This window comes from Notothenia rossii (genome assembly GCF_949606895.1).
Source record: "Notothenia rossii genome assembly, chromosome: 6".
Taxonomy (NCBI): Eukaryota; Metazoa; Chordata; class Actinopteri; order Perciformes; family Nototheniidae; genus Notothenia; species Notothenia rossii.
Genome location: NC_136909.1, coordinates 3,275,786 through 3,293,438, shown reverse-complemented (window position 1 = coordinate 3,293,438; position 17,653 = coordinate 3,275,786). Strand labels below are relative to the sequence as shown.

General features: G+C 46.0%; 1 protein-coding gene across 1 annotated transcript in view; it reads left to right on the top strand.

Moving 5' to 3' along the window:
• Window positions 1–14,734, top strand: part of LOC307042912 (scavenger receptor cysteine-rich type 1 protein M130-like) — a gene marked incomplete at its 5' end in the record, with an annotated part of 97,709 nt that extends 82,975 nt beyond the window's left edge. The window contains 3 exons of the mRNA XM_079687070.1: window positions 7,886–8,194; window positions 8,608–8,699; window positions 12,854–14,734. Coding sequence (XP_079543196.1) covers window positions 7,886–8,194; window positions 8,608–8,699; window positions 12,854–12,949 — 497 coding nt within the window. The 3' untranslated portion in view covers window positions 12,950–14,734. The remainder of the gene's footprint in view (window positions 1–7,885; window positions 8,195–8,607; window positions 8,700–12,853) is intronic.
• Between the last annotated feature and the right edge of the window lie 2,919 nt (window positions 14,735–17,653).

Below are 17,653 nucleotides of genomic sequence, written 5' to 3'. Positions count from 1 at the left end.
CGAGGACCCTGAGGGCTCCGGTGGCCACCTTTGTTCCCTTCACTAAGGTGGAGGGATTCACTGACGAGGGTTTCGCAACCACCCCCGCTCTGGAGCAGAGCTTGACGGCGTTCTTTGGGGTTAAGCAGGCCAACTTGGTCGCCGGACGGCGCCCTGTGTTGGCCTCCCCCAAGGACCAGTATGTCGCCCGCCAGGCTGACCGGGCGCACCAGTGTGCGGTTCAGGCGTCTGCGGCGGCGAATAACATCGCGTTGCTGGCAAACTCGGTGGTTACGCTGGTGGAGCGGTCCAACACCGTGTCTCCAGAGGAGGCGGAGGAGATCGGCAAGGCGGCCAGCACGGCGCTCACGCTGTGCGCGTCCGTGGCTGTCTCCCAGGCGAAGATCGAAGCGTGGATGACGCAGATCCAGCGCCACCTCTGGCTGCAACAGGCGGCTGTTACAGAGCCGGCCAGGAAGGTCTTGCTGGACGCTCCGATCAGCTCGGAAGGGCTGTTCGGACCCCAGTGTTTGGCCATGGTAGAGTCCATGAAAGCGGCAGCGGAGCAGGCGGATGATATCCGCCAGCACGTTGGCTGGCTCCAGCCTGCGGCGAAGCCGCAGCGGCACCAGCGGCAGCAGCAGCAGCGGCCAACCCGGCCACAGCGGCAGGCAGAGAGACAGCCGAGGCGGCAGACTCGCCCGTCGGCGGCGGCAGGGGCACCGTCCCGCGCCTCCGCCCCCCCACCAGAAAAGAAAAGAGAAAAGTACTCGTCGTCTGCTCCACGAGAGCCGCCGAGGAAGCAGAGCCGGCCCTGACGGTTTGGGGGGGAGTGTGAAGGAAATAAAAGAAGCTTAATTTCCAACCTTTTGTCATCAGTTTCAAATGTGTTTCACATATCCCCCACTCTGGGTGAACCAGCTGCCTATGACCTATCGGTTAATAGCCAGCAGGGTTCGTTACAAAAGCCTGCACATTTTAATCTATCGGTTAATAAGTTACAGAGCGCAGTAACTACGCCAGCTGCCTCCAATCTGTTGATTAGTAGGCAGCGGGGTTCGCTGCGGAGGCCTGATGGTTATAACTTTTCGGTTATTAAACCACAGACCTCGCCGCATTCCTCTGTCCGAGATCTGCCACCTACACACGGTCACAATAAGCCCATGAGTGCCGTGGTAACGCCTCATGTGGATATTACTGCACACACCTCCACTCATCCTCTGAGCGTGTACGCGCCTCACGATGAGAGTCGGAGCGTGCCCTTTCGCTCTAAGCCCACCTTGGGTTGCCTCACGGGCAGCGGCGGCGAGGGCTCTGGCGTGGCTCGTCGTCATGACAACCACAACACATCTCGAGCATGTGCGCCCGCTCTCAGAGTGTTTCTCGGAGTGGCAGCGCGTGTGTCTGATGGACAGATGGATGAGCAGGCTGATTAGCAGAGGGTACACCCTGCAGTTCGCCTCCCCCCCCCCACAGTTCAACGGGATACAGGAGACACGCCTGTCATCCCGGGAACAGTGTTGGGCGCTCCAAGCAGAGCTACGGGAACTCCTGTTGAAAGAGGCTATTTCCAGGGTTCCCAGAGGGGAAGAAAATCAGGGATATTACTCCCGCTACTTTCTTATCCCGAAAAAGACGGGGGGAATGAGACCCATCCTCGACCTGTCAGCGTTCAACGAGGCCGTCAGCATGTGAAACGGCCTTTTCATTATTGCCTCGTTGAACGCTGACAGGTCGGTGCTAGAGTGTGTTCACCAGGGAGACTGGTTCACCTCTATAGACCTAAAGGATGCATACTTCCACGTACCCATCATCCCACAACACAGGAAATTCCTGCGGTTTTCATTCCAGGGAATATCGTACCAGTACAACCGTCTGCCGTTCGGTTATTCCCTGGCTCCTCGCACCTTTTCAAAGTGTGTAGAGACGGCATTGCAGCCGCTACACAGAGGAGGGATGAGAGTACTATTTTACCTGGACGACCTGCTGCTGATGGCTCGCTCCAGGGAGGAAGTGGCTTTACAGACGGTACAGCTCATATCGCATCTGTCAAAGCTGGGTTTCATGATAAACTGGAAAAAGAGCTGTCCTCTTCCCTCCCAGAGTATTGTTTACCTGGGTGTGGAATTGAACTCAGCCCGCATGAGAGCGCGACTCTCACGGCAGAGAGTGGAGACGCTGACAGCTCTCCTTCGACGCGTCACACCCTGCAGCGTGGTGACAGCCCTCTCCGTGATGCAGCTGCTCGGCATGATGGCAGCCGACCACGGGGTGATTCCCCTGGGTCTCCTTCACATGAGAAGACTCCAGAGGTGGTTTATTCGCCTACGCATCGACCCCGTGCGACAGAGGAGGCGCATGGTGGTCATCCCTCTGTCCGTGGGTTCAGACTTAACCTATTGGAAAAGTCCCCACGTCCTGTCAGAGGGTGTGGCCCTGGGCAGAGTTACGTCACACATCTCGGTGTTCACAGACGCATCTCTCTCAGGGTGGGGAGGAACGTGCATGTCGCAGGCAGTGGGGGGACAGTGGCTGACTCACATGTCCTTCCACATAAACGTGCTGGAATTGATCTCCGTACGGAGAGTAATTCAGCATTTTGCCTCGCTGCTGCAGAATCAACATGTATTGATTCGCACAGACAACAGAGCCGCGGCAGCCTACATCAATCGCCAGGGCGGGGTACGCTCAGTGCAGCTTCTGAACACAGCCAGACGGCTGTTGATCCGGGCGCGCGCGCACCTACTCTCCATCAGAGCACTGTATGTGCGCGGCGAGTTGAACAAAGGGGCAGACCTCATGTCCGGAGGAGGTCCTCGCCAGGAGGACTGGAGCCTACATCCCGAGCTGATCGCCCAGGTTTGGAGCCGGTTCGGGAGGGCGGAGGCGGATCTGTTCGCCGCACGCGGGAACGCGCAATGCGCCCTCTGGTTCTCCCTGTCAGCGCGGGACCTCCCCCCCCCTAGGGGTGGACGCGTTCGCACATCGTCCATGGCCCAAGGGACTGCTGTACGCCTTCCCCCCAGTCCCGCTGATTCCCCGGTTTCTGGACCGAGTGCAGGAGGAGGGGCTGTCAGTGATCCTGATTGCCCCGGAGCGCACGGGCGCTTCCTGGTTTCCATGCCTACAGCGTACGCTGTCAGGCAGACCGTGGGAAATTCCGTGGCGCGGGGACGCTCTCTCGCAGGTGGAGGGAGCGATTTACAGTCACCCAGTGATAGGCCAGCGCCTATGGGCATGGCCCCTGAACGGGAACACTTAGAGAGGTTGGGTCTCTCTCAAGATGTTGTACGCACCATTCAGGGCGCCAGGGCCGCGTCTACCAGAGCGACCTACACAGCCAAGTGGGCAGCGTTCCAGCGCTGGTGTGTAGAAAGAAGCCTGGACCCCACTACGTGCCCCCTGCCTCACGTGCTGTCATTCCTCCAGCTGTTGTTGGACAGGAATTTGGCTTTCAGCACAATCAAGGTATATGCGGCTGCCATATCATCTTGTCACGTGGGTTTCGGAGCCGGGACGTTGTTCAGTCACCCCCTGATGAAACGTTTTTTGCAAGGGGTACGAAGACTCAGACGCGCCTCAGTGGGATCTGGCTTTGGTGTTACGAGCACTAAGCAAAGCCCCATTTGAACCGTTAGAGCAGGTTCCCCTTAAAATGTTATCAGCCAAAGTAGTACTGCTTTTGGCTCTAACATCAGCAAAAAGGGTGAGTGATTTATCCGCTCTCTCTGTGGCCCCGTCATGCCTCCGGATCCAAGGAGATGGCAGTTCGGCTCTGCTACGGCCTAACCCAGCCTTTATGCCAAAGGTCATCACAAGCACTTTTAGGTCAAGAGTGATCACCCTGGATGGGTTTTTTCAGCCTCCTCATAAATCGGAGGAAGAAGCCACATCTCATCTCCTCTGCCCGGTGCGCGCGCTGTCCTGCTATGTGGCCTGCACGGCGGCCTGGCGCCGTTCTCAGCGCCTGTTCGTGCACTATAGAGAGCGCTCGATCGGGCAACCTCTGTCTGCACAACGGCTGTCACACTGGCTGTGTGAGGCTGTGTCACAGGCATATGTCTCCTCTGGGTTGGAGCCCCCGGAGATCATCAAGGCGCACTCCACCAGAGGAATTTCCTCCTCCATGGGTTTGCACGGAGGAATGTCAGTGGAAGATATTTGCACGGCTGCATCTTGGTCTTCCCCCTGTTCATTTATTCATTTTTATTTGAGGGATTTCTCCCATTCCTCTCTGACACACCCTGTACTGGGTGTCCTGTCGGGGTGAGTGATGTCAGGGAGTCAGCTGTGCGCCTCTCTCCTGCCTTTTGGCACGCGGAGAGCGGCCCATTTCCCCTGTTATAGGAGGGATGTTCCTTTTTCCTCTAACACACTTTGTACGGAGTGCGTGGTCAGAGTGAGTGACGTCAGGGATCCAGCTGGGCGCTCTCCTGCCTGTCTTCACGCAGAGAGCTGCTGTTCCCCCACTACGATCGCAGGACGAGGTGGGACTTTCGTCTCTACTTTCTCACATCGGCCGGTATGTATTGTTCCCAGCCTTCAACCCGTCGGGAAGATAGGCATGTTTTGCTATGTTCCAGGTACGGTGATGAGCCATTACGCATAGCACATCAGGCAGGGGGGTGTTATTGAGCAGGTATGTCTGTGCTTCTAGTGCCGGGCGGACCCAGTGGGGCGCAGACTACATCATGCTTCGCCCTTAACCCAATAGCGATAGCCTTAGAGGGCGAAGCCATATACGAGATAGAACTGAGGTTACCTACTGTAACCCCAGCTTCTATGAGTAAATGGCGCAGCCCTCTAAGTGCGGGGCCCCACTGGCTCTACGAATAGCTGAAGAAAAGTTATGTTGTATTGGAGCAGATTGCCGGGCCACCTTCCTATTTATACCGGAAGGAGGCCCGAGGCTGGGGCCCACCTTGCGGGTGGGCGTGGACTACAAGTGTTTCAGTGCTGCGCGGGGCGCAGGGGGATTACCCAATAGCGATAGCCTTAGAGGGCTGCGCCATTTACTCATAGAAGCTGGGGTTACAGTAGGTAACCTCAGTTATGTGTTGTTGTTGTTGTTGTTGTTGTTGTTGTTGTTTCTTAGGCTGTGACATGCGCTCACATGTTTCTCTGCTTCTCTGCTGCTGGCACTATTTTCTCCAAGTACATGTTGCATTTTATTCTGGTCAGACAGTGATTCAAAATCTTGGAGTTTACATGTTATCTTTGGAAAGAACTTTGTTCTAATGTCTTGGTATGTTTGACAGAGCAGCAGGAAGTGTTGCTCTGTCTCCACCTGTCTCTCTCTCTGTCTCCACCTGTCTCTCTCTCTCTCTCTCTCTCTCTCTCTCTGTCTCTCTGTCTCCACCTGTCTCTCTCTCTGTCTCCACCTGTCTCTCTCTCTCTCTCTCTCTCTCTCTCTCTCTCTCTCTCTCTCTCTGTCTCTGTCTCTCTGTCTCCACCTGTCTCTCTCTCTGTCTCCACCTGTCTCTCTCTCTCTCTCTCTCTCTCTCTCTGTCTCTCTGTCTCCACCTGTCTCTCTCTCTGTCTCCACCTGTCTCTCTCTCTTTCTCTCTCTCTCTCTCTCTCTCTCTCTCTCTCTCTCTCTCTCTCTCTCTCTGTCTCTGTCTCTCTGTCTCCACCTGTCTCTCTCTCTGTCTCCACCTGTCTCTCTCTCTCTCTCTCTCTCTGTCTCTCTGTCTCCACCTGTCTCTCTCTCTGTCTCCACCTGTCTCTCTCTCTCTCTCTCTCTCTCTCTCTCTCTCTCTCTGTCTCTCTGTCTCCACCTGTCTCTCTCTCTGTCTCCACCTGTCTCTCTCTCTCTCTCTCTCTCTCTCTCTCTGTCTCTGTCTCTCTGTCTCCACCTGTCTCTCTCTCTGTCTCCACCTGTCTCTCTCTCTCTCTCTCTCTCTGTCTCTGTCTCTCTGTCTCCACCTGTCTCTCTCTCTGTCTCCACCTGTCTCTCTCTCTCTCTCTTTATCTGTCTCTCTGTCTCTCTGTCTCCACCTGTCTCTCTCTCTGTCTCCACCTGTCTCTCTCTCTTTCTCTGTCTCTCTGTCTCCACCTGTCTCTCTCTCTGTCTCCACCTGTCTCTCTCTCTCTCTCTCTCTGTCTCTCTGTCTCCACCTGTCTCTCTCTCTGTCTCCACCTGTCTCTCTCTCTCTCTCTCTGTCTCTCTGTCTCTCTGTCTCCACCTGTCTCTCTCTCTGTCTCCACCTGTCTCTCTCTCTCTCTCTCTCTGTCTCCACCTGTCTCTCTCTCTCTCTCTTTCTCTGTCTCTCTGTCTCTCTGTCTCCACCTGTCTCTCTCTCTCTCTGTCTCTCTGTCTCTCTGTCTCCACCTGTCTCTCTCTCTGTCTCCACCTGTCTCTCTCTCTCTCTCTCTCTGTCTCTCTGTCTCTCTGTCTCCACCTGTCTCTCTCTCTGTCTCCACCTGTCTCTCTCTCTCTCTTTCTCTGTCTCTCTGTCTCTCTGTCTCCACCTGTCTCTCTCTCTGTCTCCACCTGTCTCTCTCTCTCTCTCTTTCTCTGTCTCTCTGTCTCCACCTGTCTCTCACTCTGTCTCCACCTGTCTCTCTCTCTCTCTCTCTCTCTCTCTGTCTCCACCTGTCCGTCTCTCTCTCTGTCTCCACCTGTCTCTCTCTGTCTCCACCTGTCTGTCTCTCTCTCTGTCTCCACCTGTCTCTCTCTGTCTCCACCTGTCTCTCTCTCTCTGTCTCTACCTGTCTCTCTCTCTCTGTCTCCACCTGTCTCTCTCTGTCTCCACCTGTCTGTCTCTCTCTCTGTCTCCACCTGTCTCTCTCTGTCTCCACCTGTCTCTCTCTCTCTGTCTCCACCTGTCTCTCTCTCTCTGTCTCCACCTGTCTGTCTCTGAGGACAGATGAACTGTCAGGGCCCAGGTCTGACAGAAGCTTTGCAGATGATCCATTTGCTGTTGTAATGCCTCCTTAGATGGAGCTAGCAATATTAGATCATCTGCAAACAGGAGGCATTTAATTTGTGTGTCAGAGAGGGTGAGTCCAGGGATATCGGATTGTTCTAATGATTTTGCAAATTGATCAATATAAAAGTTAAATAGGGTGGGGCTGGGACTGCAGCCCTGTTTCACCCCTCTACTTTGGGGGAAGACATCGGTTTCCATATTGACCATTTTCACCACACATTTATTATTGGTATACATTGTTTTAATGATATCATATGTTTTCCCCCCTACACCGTTTTCAATCAACTTTAGGAACAGACCGTTATGCCAAATTGAGTCGAATGCTTTTTTGAAATCTACAAAACAAGAGAAAATCTTCTTATTTTGGTGAACATGTTTATGAATGAGGGTGTGGAGGGTATATATATGGTCTGTAGTCCGATGGTGTAAATCCAATCTGACTCTTGCTCAGGACATTATGTTCACTGAGGAAGTCTTGCAGTCGGCTGTTTAGGATGCTGCAGAATAACTTCCCCAGGTGTTCTCTCTCTCTCTCTCTCTCTCTCTCTCTCTCTCTCTCTCTCTCTCTCTCTCTCTCTCTCTCTCTCTCTCTCTCTCTCTCAAAGAGACGATCCCTCTCTGCTACCTGGACGGTCACAGACTGAGAGCTGGTTGTAATGTTTCAAAGCGGTGTCTTCAGACTGAGGAGGTTTTCTCAGAGACTGTTTGTATTGTTGCTGCTGGGGCAGGCAAACATGTGGATCTCCAAAAGCAGGAGCAACAAAGTAAACAGTACAGCAGCTCAGCAACTCACTAACATGTGTTTCTCTTGGTGAGAGCAAGAGTGAGATTTTAGATTTCACTCTCTGATGAGAAACATGGAGGAGCTTTGAAACCGTTAGTGTTTCACTGCATCTCTCTCTCTCTCTCTCTCTCTCTCTCTCTCTCTCTCTCTCTCTCTCTCTCTCTCTCTCTCTCTCTCTCTCTCTCTCCAGATAAGCTGTTTCAGCCCAACATCTCTGTGTCCTCCTCCATGTACGGGGTCTCCGGGGCCCAGCAGCAGGGGTTCCAGGCGTTCAGAGGCTCCACCTTCACCATCAGTTGCTCCATCCAGCCTCAGTACCCAGGAGGCTCCTTCCTGCTCAGCTCCTCCACTCACAACGACACCCAGCCAGCTGTCAATCACTCTGCCCACTTCCTGTTCCTGGCTGCAGAGCCCGCCCACCAGGGAAACTACAGCTGTGTTTATCACGTTTCTCAGGACTCCTCCTCTGAGAGCCGTCTGCTCTCCGTCACCGTCACAGGTGAGCTGTTAGAGTTTACTGTAGGACAGAGCGTGATGCTCCCCAGGAGAACGCTGGTGAGGACTGAGTGTTTTACTGAAGCAGTCACACCCTTACATCACATGTAGCTTTCCAGAGCAACATACAATAAGTGCAATGAACCGTGAAGACATGAATCCAGAACACACATTCTCCAGTCAGCTGTAGTTTACATTGGAGTATTGCCATGAGTACCGAGTGTTCAACAGATACAGCTAGCAGCTTCTCCCTACAGTCCTACTGTCTGGTATGAACAGGAGAAAGGGTTGGGGTTGAATGGAGATCTTAAGAAGATGTAGTTTATTGTAATTTAACTGTAGAGAGGAGTCTCCATGCTGAAGTGGGTTCAGGTCTCTGTGTGTTTGCTGACTCTTGATGTGATGGTGTTCCATCAGGTCCAGAACCTTTTATCATCCGAGCCGTCGTCCTGCCGCTGACTCAGCTGCTGATGCTGCTGGTGAACATCGGACTTTACTTCTACTGCAAGGTACGGGAACATGTTGTTGTTCCACTCACTGAATGATGAGGGACTGAAACATGTTGTTGTTGTTCCACTGACTGAATGATGAGGGACTGAAACATGTTGTTGTTGTTCCACTGACTGAATGATGAGGGACTGAAACATGTTGTTGTTCCACTGACTGAATGATGAGGTACTGAAACATGTTGTTGTTCCACTGACTGAATGATGAGGGACTGAAACATGTTGTTGTTCCACTGACTGAATGATGAGGTACTGAAACATGTTGTTGTTCCACTGACTGAATGATGAGGGACTGAAACATGTTGTTGTTGTTCCACTGACTGAATGATGAGGGACTGAAACATGTTGTTGTTCCACTGACTGAATGATGAGGGACTGAAACATGTTGTTGTTCCACTGACTGAATGATGAGGTACTGAAACATTTTGTTGTTCCACTGACTGAATGATGAGGGACTGAAACATGTTGTTGTTCCACTGACTGAATGATGAGGGACTGAAACATGTTGTTGTTCCACTGACTGAATGATGAGGGACTGAAACATGTTGTTGTTCCACTGACTGAATGATGAGGTACGGAAACATGTTGTTGTTCCACTGACTGAATGATGAGGTACTGAAACATGTTGTTGTTCCACTGACTGAATGATGAGGGACTGAAACATGTTGTTGTTCCACTGACTGAATGATGAGGTACTGAAACATGTTGTTGTTCCACTGACTGAATGATGAGGGACTGAAACATGTTGTTGTTCCACTGACTGAATGATGAGGTACTGAAACATGTTGTTGTTCCACTGACTGAATGATGAGGTACTGAAACATGTTGTTGTTCCACTGACTGAATGATGAGGTACTGAAACATGTTGTTGTTCCACTGACTGAATGATGAGGGACTGAAACATGTTGTTGTTCCACTGACTGAATGATGAGGGACTGAAACATGTTGTTGTTCCACTGACTGAATGATGAGGGACTGAAACATGTTGTTGTTCCACTGACTGAATGATGAGGGACTGAAACATGTTGTTGTTCCACTGACTGAATGATGAGGGACTGAAACATGTTGTTGTTCCACTGACTGAATGATGAGGGACTGAAACATGTTGTTGTTCCACTGACTGAATGATGAGGGACTGAAACATGTTGTTGTTCCACTGACTGAATGATGAGGTACTGAAACATGTTGTTGTTCCACTGACTGAATGATGAGGTACTGAAACATGTTGTTGTTCCACTGACTGAATGATGAGGCACTGAAACATGTTGTTGTTCCACTGACTGAATGATGAGGGACTGAAACATGTTGTTGTTCCACTGACTGAATGATGAGGCACTGAAACATGTTGTTGTTCCACTGACTGAATGATGAGGGACTGAAACATGTTGTTGTTCCACTGACTGAATGATGAGGGACTGAAACATGTTGTTGTTCCACTGACTGAATGATGAGGGACTGAAACATGTTGTTGTTCCACTGACTGAATGATGAGGGACTGAAACATGTTGTTGTTCCACTGACTGAATGATGAGGTACTGAAACATGTTGTTGTTCCACTGACTGAATGATGAGGGACTGAAACATGTTGTTGTTCCACTGACTGAATGATGAGGTACTGAAACATGTTGTTGTTCCACTGACTGAATGATGAGGTACTGAAACATGTTGTTGTTCCACTGACTGAATGATGAGGTACTGAAACATGTTGTTGTTCCACTGACTGAATGATGAGGTACTGAAACATGTTGTTCCACTGACTGAATGATGAGGTACTGAAACATGTTGTTGTTCCACTGACTGAATGATGAGGTACTGAAACATGTTGTTGTTCCACTGACTGAATGATGAGGTACTGAAACATGTTGTTGTTCCACTGACTGAATGATGAGGGACTGAAACATGTTGTTGTTCCACTGACTGAATGATGAGGGACTGAAACATGTTGTTGTTCCACTGACTGAATGATGAGGCACTGAAACATGTTGTTGTTCCACTGACTGAATGATGAGGGACTGAAACATGTTGTTGTTCCACTGACTGAATGATGAGGTACTGAAACATGTTGTTGTTCCACTGACTGAATGATGAGGGACTGAAACATGTTGTTGTTCCACTGACTGAATGATGAGGGACTGAAACATGTTGTTGTTCCACTGACTGAATGATGAGGGACTGAAACATGTTGTTGTTCCACTGACTGAATGATGAGGGACTGAAACATGTTGTTGTTCCACTGACTGAATGATGAGGGACTGAAACATGTTGTTGTTCCACTGACTGAATGATGAGGTACTGAAACATGTTGTTGTTCCACTGACTGAATGATGAGGGACTGAAACATGTTGTTGTTCTACTGACTGAATGATGAGGGACTGAAACATGTTGTTGTTCCACTGACTGAATGATGAGGTACTGAAACATGTTGTTGTTCCACTGACTGAATGATGAGGTACTGAAACATGTTGTTGTTCCACTGACTGAATGATGAGGGACTGAAACATGTTGTTGTTCCACTGACTGAATGATGAGGCACTGAAACATGTTGTTGTTCCACTGACTGAATGATGAGGGACTGAAACATGTTGTTGTTGTTCCACTGACTGAATGATGAGGGACTGAAACATGTTGTTGTTCCACTGACTGAATGATGAGGGACTGAAACATGTTGTTGTTCCACTGACTGAATGATGAGGCACTGAAACATGTTGTTGTTCCACTGACTGAATGATGAGGGACTGAAACATGTTGTTGTTCCACTGACTGAATGATGAGGTACTGAAACATGTTGTTGTTCCACTGACTGAATGATGAGGGACTGAAACATGTTGTTGTTCCACTGACTGAATGATGAGGTACTGAAACATGTTGTTGTTCCACTGACTGAATGATGAGGTACTGAAACATGTTGTTGTTCCACTGACTGAATGATGAGGTACTGAAACATGTTGTTGTTCCACTGACTGAATGATGAGGGACTGAAACATGTTGTTGTTCCACTGACTGAATGATGAGGGACTGAAACATGTTGTTGTTCCACTGACTGAATGATGAGGGACTGAAACATGTTGTTGTTCCACTGACTGAATGATGAGGGACTGAAACATGTTGTTGTTCCACTGACAGAATGATGAGGGACTGAAACATGTTGTTGTTCCACTGACTGAATGATGAGGCACTGAAACATGTTGTTGTTCCACTGACTGAATGATGAGGTACTGAAACATGTTGTTGTTCCACTGACTGATTGATGAGGGACTGAAACATGTTGTTGTTCCACTGACTGAATGATGAGGTACTGAAACATGTTGTTGTTCCACTGACTGAATGATGAGGGACTGAAACATGTTGTTGTTCCACTGACTGAATGATGAGGGACTGAAACATGTTGTTGTTCCACTGACTGAATGATGAGGTACTGAAACATGTTGTTGTTCCACTGACTGAATGATGAGGGACTGAAACATGTTGTTGTTCCACTGACTGAATGATGAGGGACTGAAACATGTTGTTGTTCCACTGACTGAATGATGAGGTACTGAAACATGTTGTTGTTCCACTGACTGAATGATGAGGTACTGAAACATGTTGTTGTTCCACTGACTGAATGATGAGGGACTGAAACATGTTGTTGTTCTACTGACTGAATGATGAGGGACTGAAACATGTTGTTGTTCCACTGACTGAATGATGAGGTACTGAAACATGTTGTTGTTCCACTGACTGAATGATGAGGTACTGAAACATGTTGTTGTTCCACTGACTGAATGATGAGGTACTGAAACATGTTGTTGTTCCTCTGACTGAATGATGAGGGACTGAAACATGTTGTTGTTCCACTGACTGAATGATGAGGGACTGAAACATGTTGTTGTTCCACTGACTGAATGATGAGGGACTGAAACATGTTGTTGTTCCACTGACTGAATGATGAGGGACTGAAACATGTTGTTGTTGTTCCACTGACTGAATGATGAGGTACTGAAACATGTTGTTGTTCCACTGACTGAATGATGAGGGACTGAAACATGTTGTTGTTCCACTGACTGAATGATGAGGGACTGAAACATGTTGTTGTTCCACTGACTGAATGAAACAGTGTGTGTTATTGAACAGGAGTGATGCAGGAAGTCTCACTGTGTGCTGTCATGTCTCTCCAGGCCACCAGGGGGCGGAGGCCGAGCCGACAGGAGGACATTGAGCTGGATGACCTGGGTGTTCCTGCTGAAGAGGAAGGAGCTCAGGGAGCAGAGTAGCAGCTCCAAGGAGCTCCTCTCACACACATGGGTTCATCAGCTCTTATAGCTTTTAACCAACGTTAGAAAATATAGCTTTCACTCTGAAAGTCACCAGCAATGTGTTAGTGCCTCATGTTTCCTGACTTCCTGTCAGCTCCAAGCCCATTGGTTCCCACTGAAGATGAAGATCTTTAAAAAACATCACAAGTTAGTTTGATTTAGAAAAGTCAATGCAGTCGGTGCAGTTTGAAACCAGACACACCAACCCAGGCCGCTCAGGAACTAAGTCGGCCAATTAATGCCATATATTAATGTTCACATATCCTCTAGAAACAGTGTTACAAAACCCAGTGTTTAGTCTAATGTAGTGATCCCTGAGATAACAGGAGGAACGCGTTACAGCGCCACCTAGTGTTGCATTTGTAGACCTCGAGCACAACAAGGTTTTATTTTATATTGAATCAACAAATGACACAAAGTACACTTTTTAAAATGTTACGTTTTTCTCAACAATTCATCTGATCAGCGAGATAGGATATTTGATCCCCTCGTGGGTCACATGGGTCATTTCAGCAGCAGGAGCAGATTTAGCTGATCAATATCCAGATAGGAATTAAACAAAAGTAAATAGTCCAAACATTTCTTATTTCACAACAACGCTGATGTTTTTTTATTTCAGAAGAATTCAGCTTGATTTTGGTCTGAAGAGATTGTTTGTAAAAAAAAAAAGAAGCTTTTTTAGAGAAATCTGATTATATTTGTAATTTGCCAAAATGTATAAGATTTTAACTTTTCTTTAATGTTCTTATTTCACATGTACTGAGCTCAGTTTGGAATCATTTTCAATCATTCAGGATTTTTCTTACGTTATATCATGTTTTATGTTATTTTCTGTATTTTGTAGTAATTGAGCTGTTTTTAAGAACTCCACCTATTGGAGAGCATTCCCAAATCCATAAGATATTAAATACTAACATGTTGTAATTCAAAATGTACATCATTTTGTAGAAGTTTCCTTTTTGAAAGGTCATGTGCTTTGTTATGTGATCAAGATGTGCTTGTTTTTGTATTATTGAGGATTGAACTTATTTCACAAGATGATCAATAATATGTAATCATTACTTTTTGGACTTTTATGAAACATTTTCATTTCTTTAAAATTTCACTTTTTTCAAAGAACTCAGAATATTTTTGTGATTTAGGATTTTCCCAAATTCAGGAGACTAATTATTTAGAACTTAAAATGTTATCATTGTCCGTAAACAAGTGTTGTGATTTTGGAACCGAGAAATGTTTTTGCTTCTTAAGAATTTTGAGTCATTTTGTTGTTTTTTGCATTTCTGAAGAATTTAGCTTTGGCCTATTAAGGTTTTTAGATGTGGCTTTTTTTAACAAATGTTGTATTTGAAGATTTTTCATGATTTTGCTTAAATCTTGCACCACAAATTCTACTTGATTTTATCATGAAGAGTTTTGACCAATTTGGTTTCCATGAGATTACGATGAAGCAAATCGTCTTGAATTCTGAACACAGCAGAATCCTCCAGAAATCATGAGATGTTCAACATCACTGTAATAAATGCTGTCATTTGCTATGTACCAAAAAAATAATAAAACTTCTTTAAAATCCATGAAACTCTGAGAGTGAGCTGATTTCAAAAGTGTTTCTCCTGGTTGGAACATGATGTGCTTGCTTTGTTTCTGTGTGAGAACTAAACCTCAAGGCTTTAGTTCTAACAGGTTGGTATTGAAATCATCTCTGAGTCAAACAGGGCCGGCCCTTGGCGTAGGCAGTATAGGCGAATGCTGAGGGCGCATCCATCCATGGGGGGCGCCGGAAATTGGGGGGAAGAAAAAAAATATGAATACTATTAACAATATTTGATAACAAAACAATTTCCCAATTTGGGATCAATAACGTATATTATTATCCTATCTTAACAGAACTAGGCATACATAGCGAGTTAGTATTGAAATCATCTCTGAGTCAAACAGGTGTTCTCCACAGCGATGCAAAAAAAAGTATTGATCAGATTAGTTATTATTGCATTACACTAATTTATGAACACTTTATTGCAAAGAATGTGCAGAAAAATCATCTTTGAATTCAAACATAGCACATACACAAATTATAAAGAAATCCAATTATAAATAAATCAACAAAAAGGGTTAGGGTTAGGGTTAGTGTGACTCCCAACCTAAACATGATTTCTGGTATATTAACTTTAATAAATAACAATGTAATACATATGAAACATACAGGTCAATATCACCTTGCTATTGGTAGCTGAACTGTCAACACCCCAAAACATATTCTTAGATAGAAACACCTCATTTTGAGTTATTTAGACTGAATTAACACTTATAGTTTCATGTCTTGTTCCATAAGAATAGATCATATCCATTAAGTGTTATTATGGGAGAATTACTATTCTTGTGGTACTGCTGCCTTATTAGGCCCATATTGAGCATATTAAGACTCGTGTACAACAACTTCCTGACTTACAATCAATAAGCACTAATCAGAGGGTAGTTGAGGGGAAACTCTCCACTAATGGCTTATTACGTGTAGAATATGGTCATGTAGAATAAGGCATTAATAAGTGTTTTATAACGACTAACCCTTGGATGCATAAGTGGGTCTTTTTGGACCCGGTGAGGTGGTTTTCTTGAAGAACTTTGTAATTAAAAATTGTTATCATTTCATATTCCAGCTATTCCTCAAAAACATGTTTTGGATATCATGCCATTCAAATTTACATTTGATACATTTTAAGAAATTGTAGTTTTTGTATTTCTACCCCAAGCTTCCATAAGGGGGTCAAAAATGACCCGCATGCATTTCCTATGGGATCCTCTGGGAACCTTTTATTCTTATCACCTGTTGCTGTCAGGAATACATTCACTGTGGAACACACAGACGACATCACAAGTGACACCTCTCAGGAAGATTATTTTATACAGAAAGATCTGAAACCTGTCAGTATAATAATAATAATAATAATAATAATAATAATAATAATGATAATAATAATAATGATAATACATTATATTTGTATAGGGCTTTTCAAGGACTCAACATCACTTTACAATATAAGGGAAGGTTAGGGTGGGGGGTCAATCGGCATGGATTGATGGGGGGGCTATGAGTAGACCAGAGGAGAAGAGATGAGTTTTGAAAAGGGACTGGAATACTGTGAGGGTCTCAGAATAGCGGAGATCTTTGCATCAATATGTAAAAAAAATGTCTAAAATGTTAAATAGTGAAAAATTAAATATAAAATACTTCTAGTGTGAACCTAAATATAATACTAAATATTATACAAGTGATCTTTCTGAACCAAAATGGCAAAAAGGGCATAAAAACACATATTATTCTAATACGGGTCCTTTTTGACCCACTTATGGAAGAGTGTAGGGTCCAGTCACTCGGGCATCTAAGGGCTAATAAAGAGCCAATATACTGCTGATATGCATGTTAGTTAACAACTAGTTGATGTCTGCAGGTTATTTGTTCTACTTTTGTGTAGTTTTGCAGTGAAGTGCAGCATTGAGTGAATGCACTGAGTCCCTGTGTTTACCTGCGCTCCCTGCAGCCACCAGCAGGAGGAGCTGCAGCTCAGGACTCACGGTGCCGGGTCAGAGACAGGACCGGGGGACAATCTGCATCAAAACATGTCATTCAGAATCAGATCCAGATGCATCTCATCGTAAATGTTATCACGTCTCTCTCCTAAAGCCTGAGTTCAAGTCTGCACTGCTAACATGTACAATCTTGCCAAGTATAGTTGTCTAATTTCTAGTCAGAATATGTCGTTACACTTGATATAAGACTTAATAACTGAAGTCTTGTTTTTAGACAAGGCATCTTAAGCATCTTTTTGAGTCAAAGTCTCTTAAAAACGTCTTATTTTAGAGGAACATCTCCAGATAACATCAGGAAACAGAATCTAAGCATTTCTGGCTTTTCTTGTTACAAATTCCCTGATTCTGGTCAAATATAGTTCAAAATAAGTTTTCCCAGCTAAACACAAGATGTCATGTATCTAATTATCCCATCTTCACTTCAAGAAATCTCACCAAGCCATCTTGTTCTTCTTCTATTGGCAGATCTGTTCACTTATTAAAAGAGAAAACACCTTGTTTTTATTATATATTGACTTGTTTTTGGAGCTGCATCTTTTACAGTGTGTCTGCACTTTCTGACATTACTCTGTTCATATTCTGATATTATTTGTGTTGTCGTTTCTGAATATTCTTTTTGTGTGCTATTGGAAATAAACAAACGAATGAAAACTAATCCAAGCAGCACATAGTAAACTAAAAAGGAAATCAGCCAGCCAACCATTTGTGGACCTTTTGTCGGTTGAACTATCGATGTGATGGATTTAGTAGAGAGAATAATGGATGCCCTTTCTTGTAATGTAAACAAAAGTGGAAAATAATTTGTATATTCAAACCTAATGTAAATGCTTCTTCCCGTGCTACGCCCTTTTACAATTTGAAAATTGGGTGAGTACTTTTTATATATGTATTATTTGTGTTGGAGGTAACATTACTTTTAATTATTATATATGTCACGGTCTGTCTGTGTTGTGTTTTGTCTGTCTCTGGTTTCCTGTTTTATTTTGAAAAGTGTTCACCCCCTAGCCTCATCCCAATACCCCTCCTCGACTCCTCTATTCGGCCCCGTCTCAGGTCGGTTAAATGAAATCCTTGCTT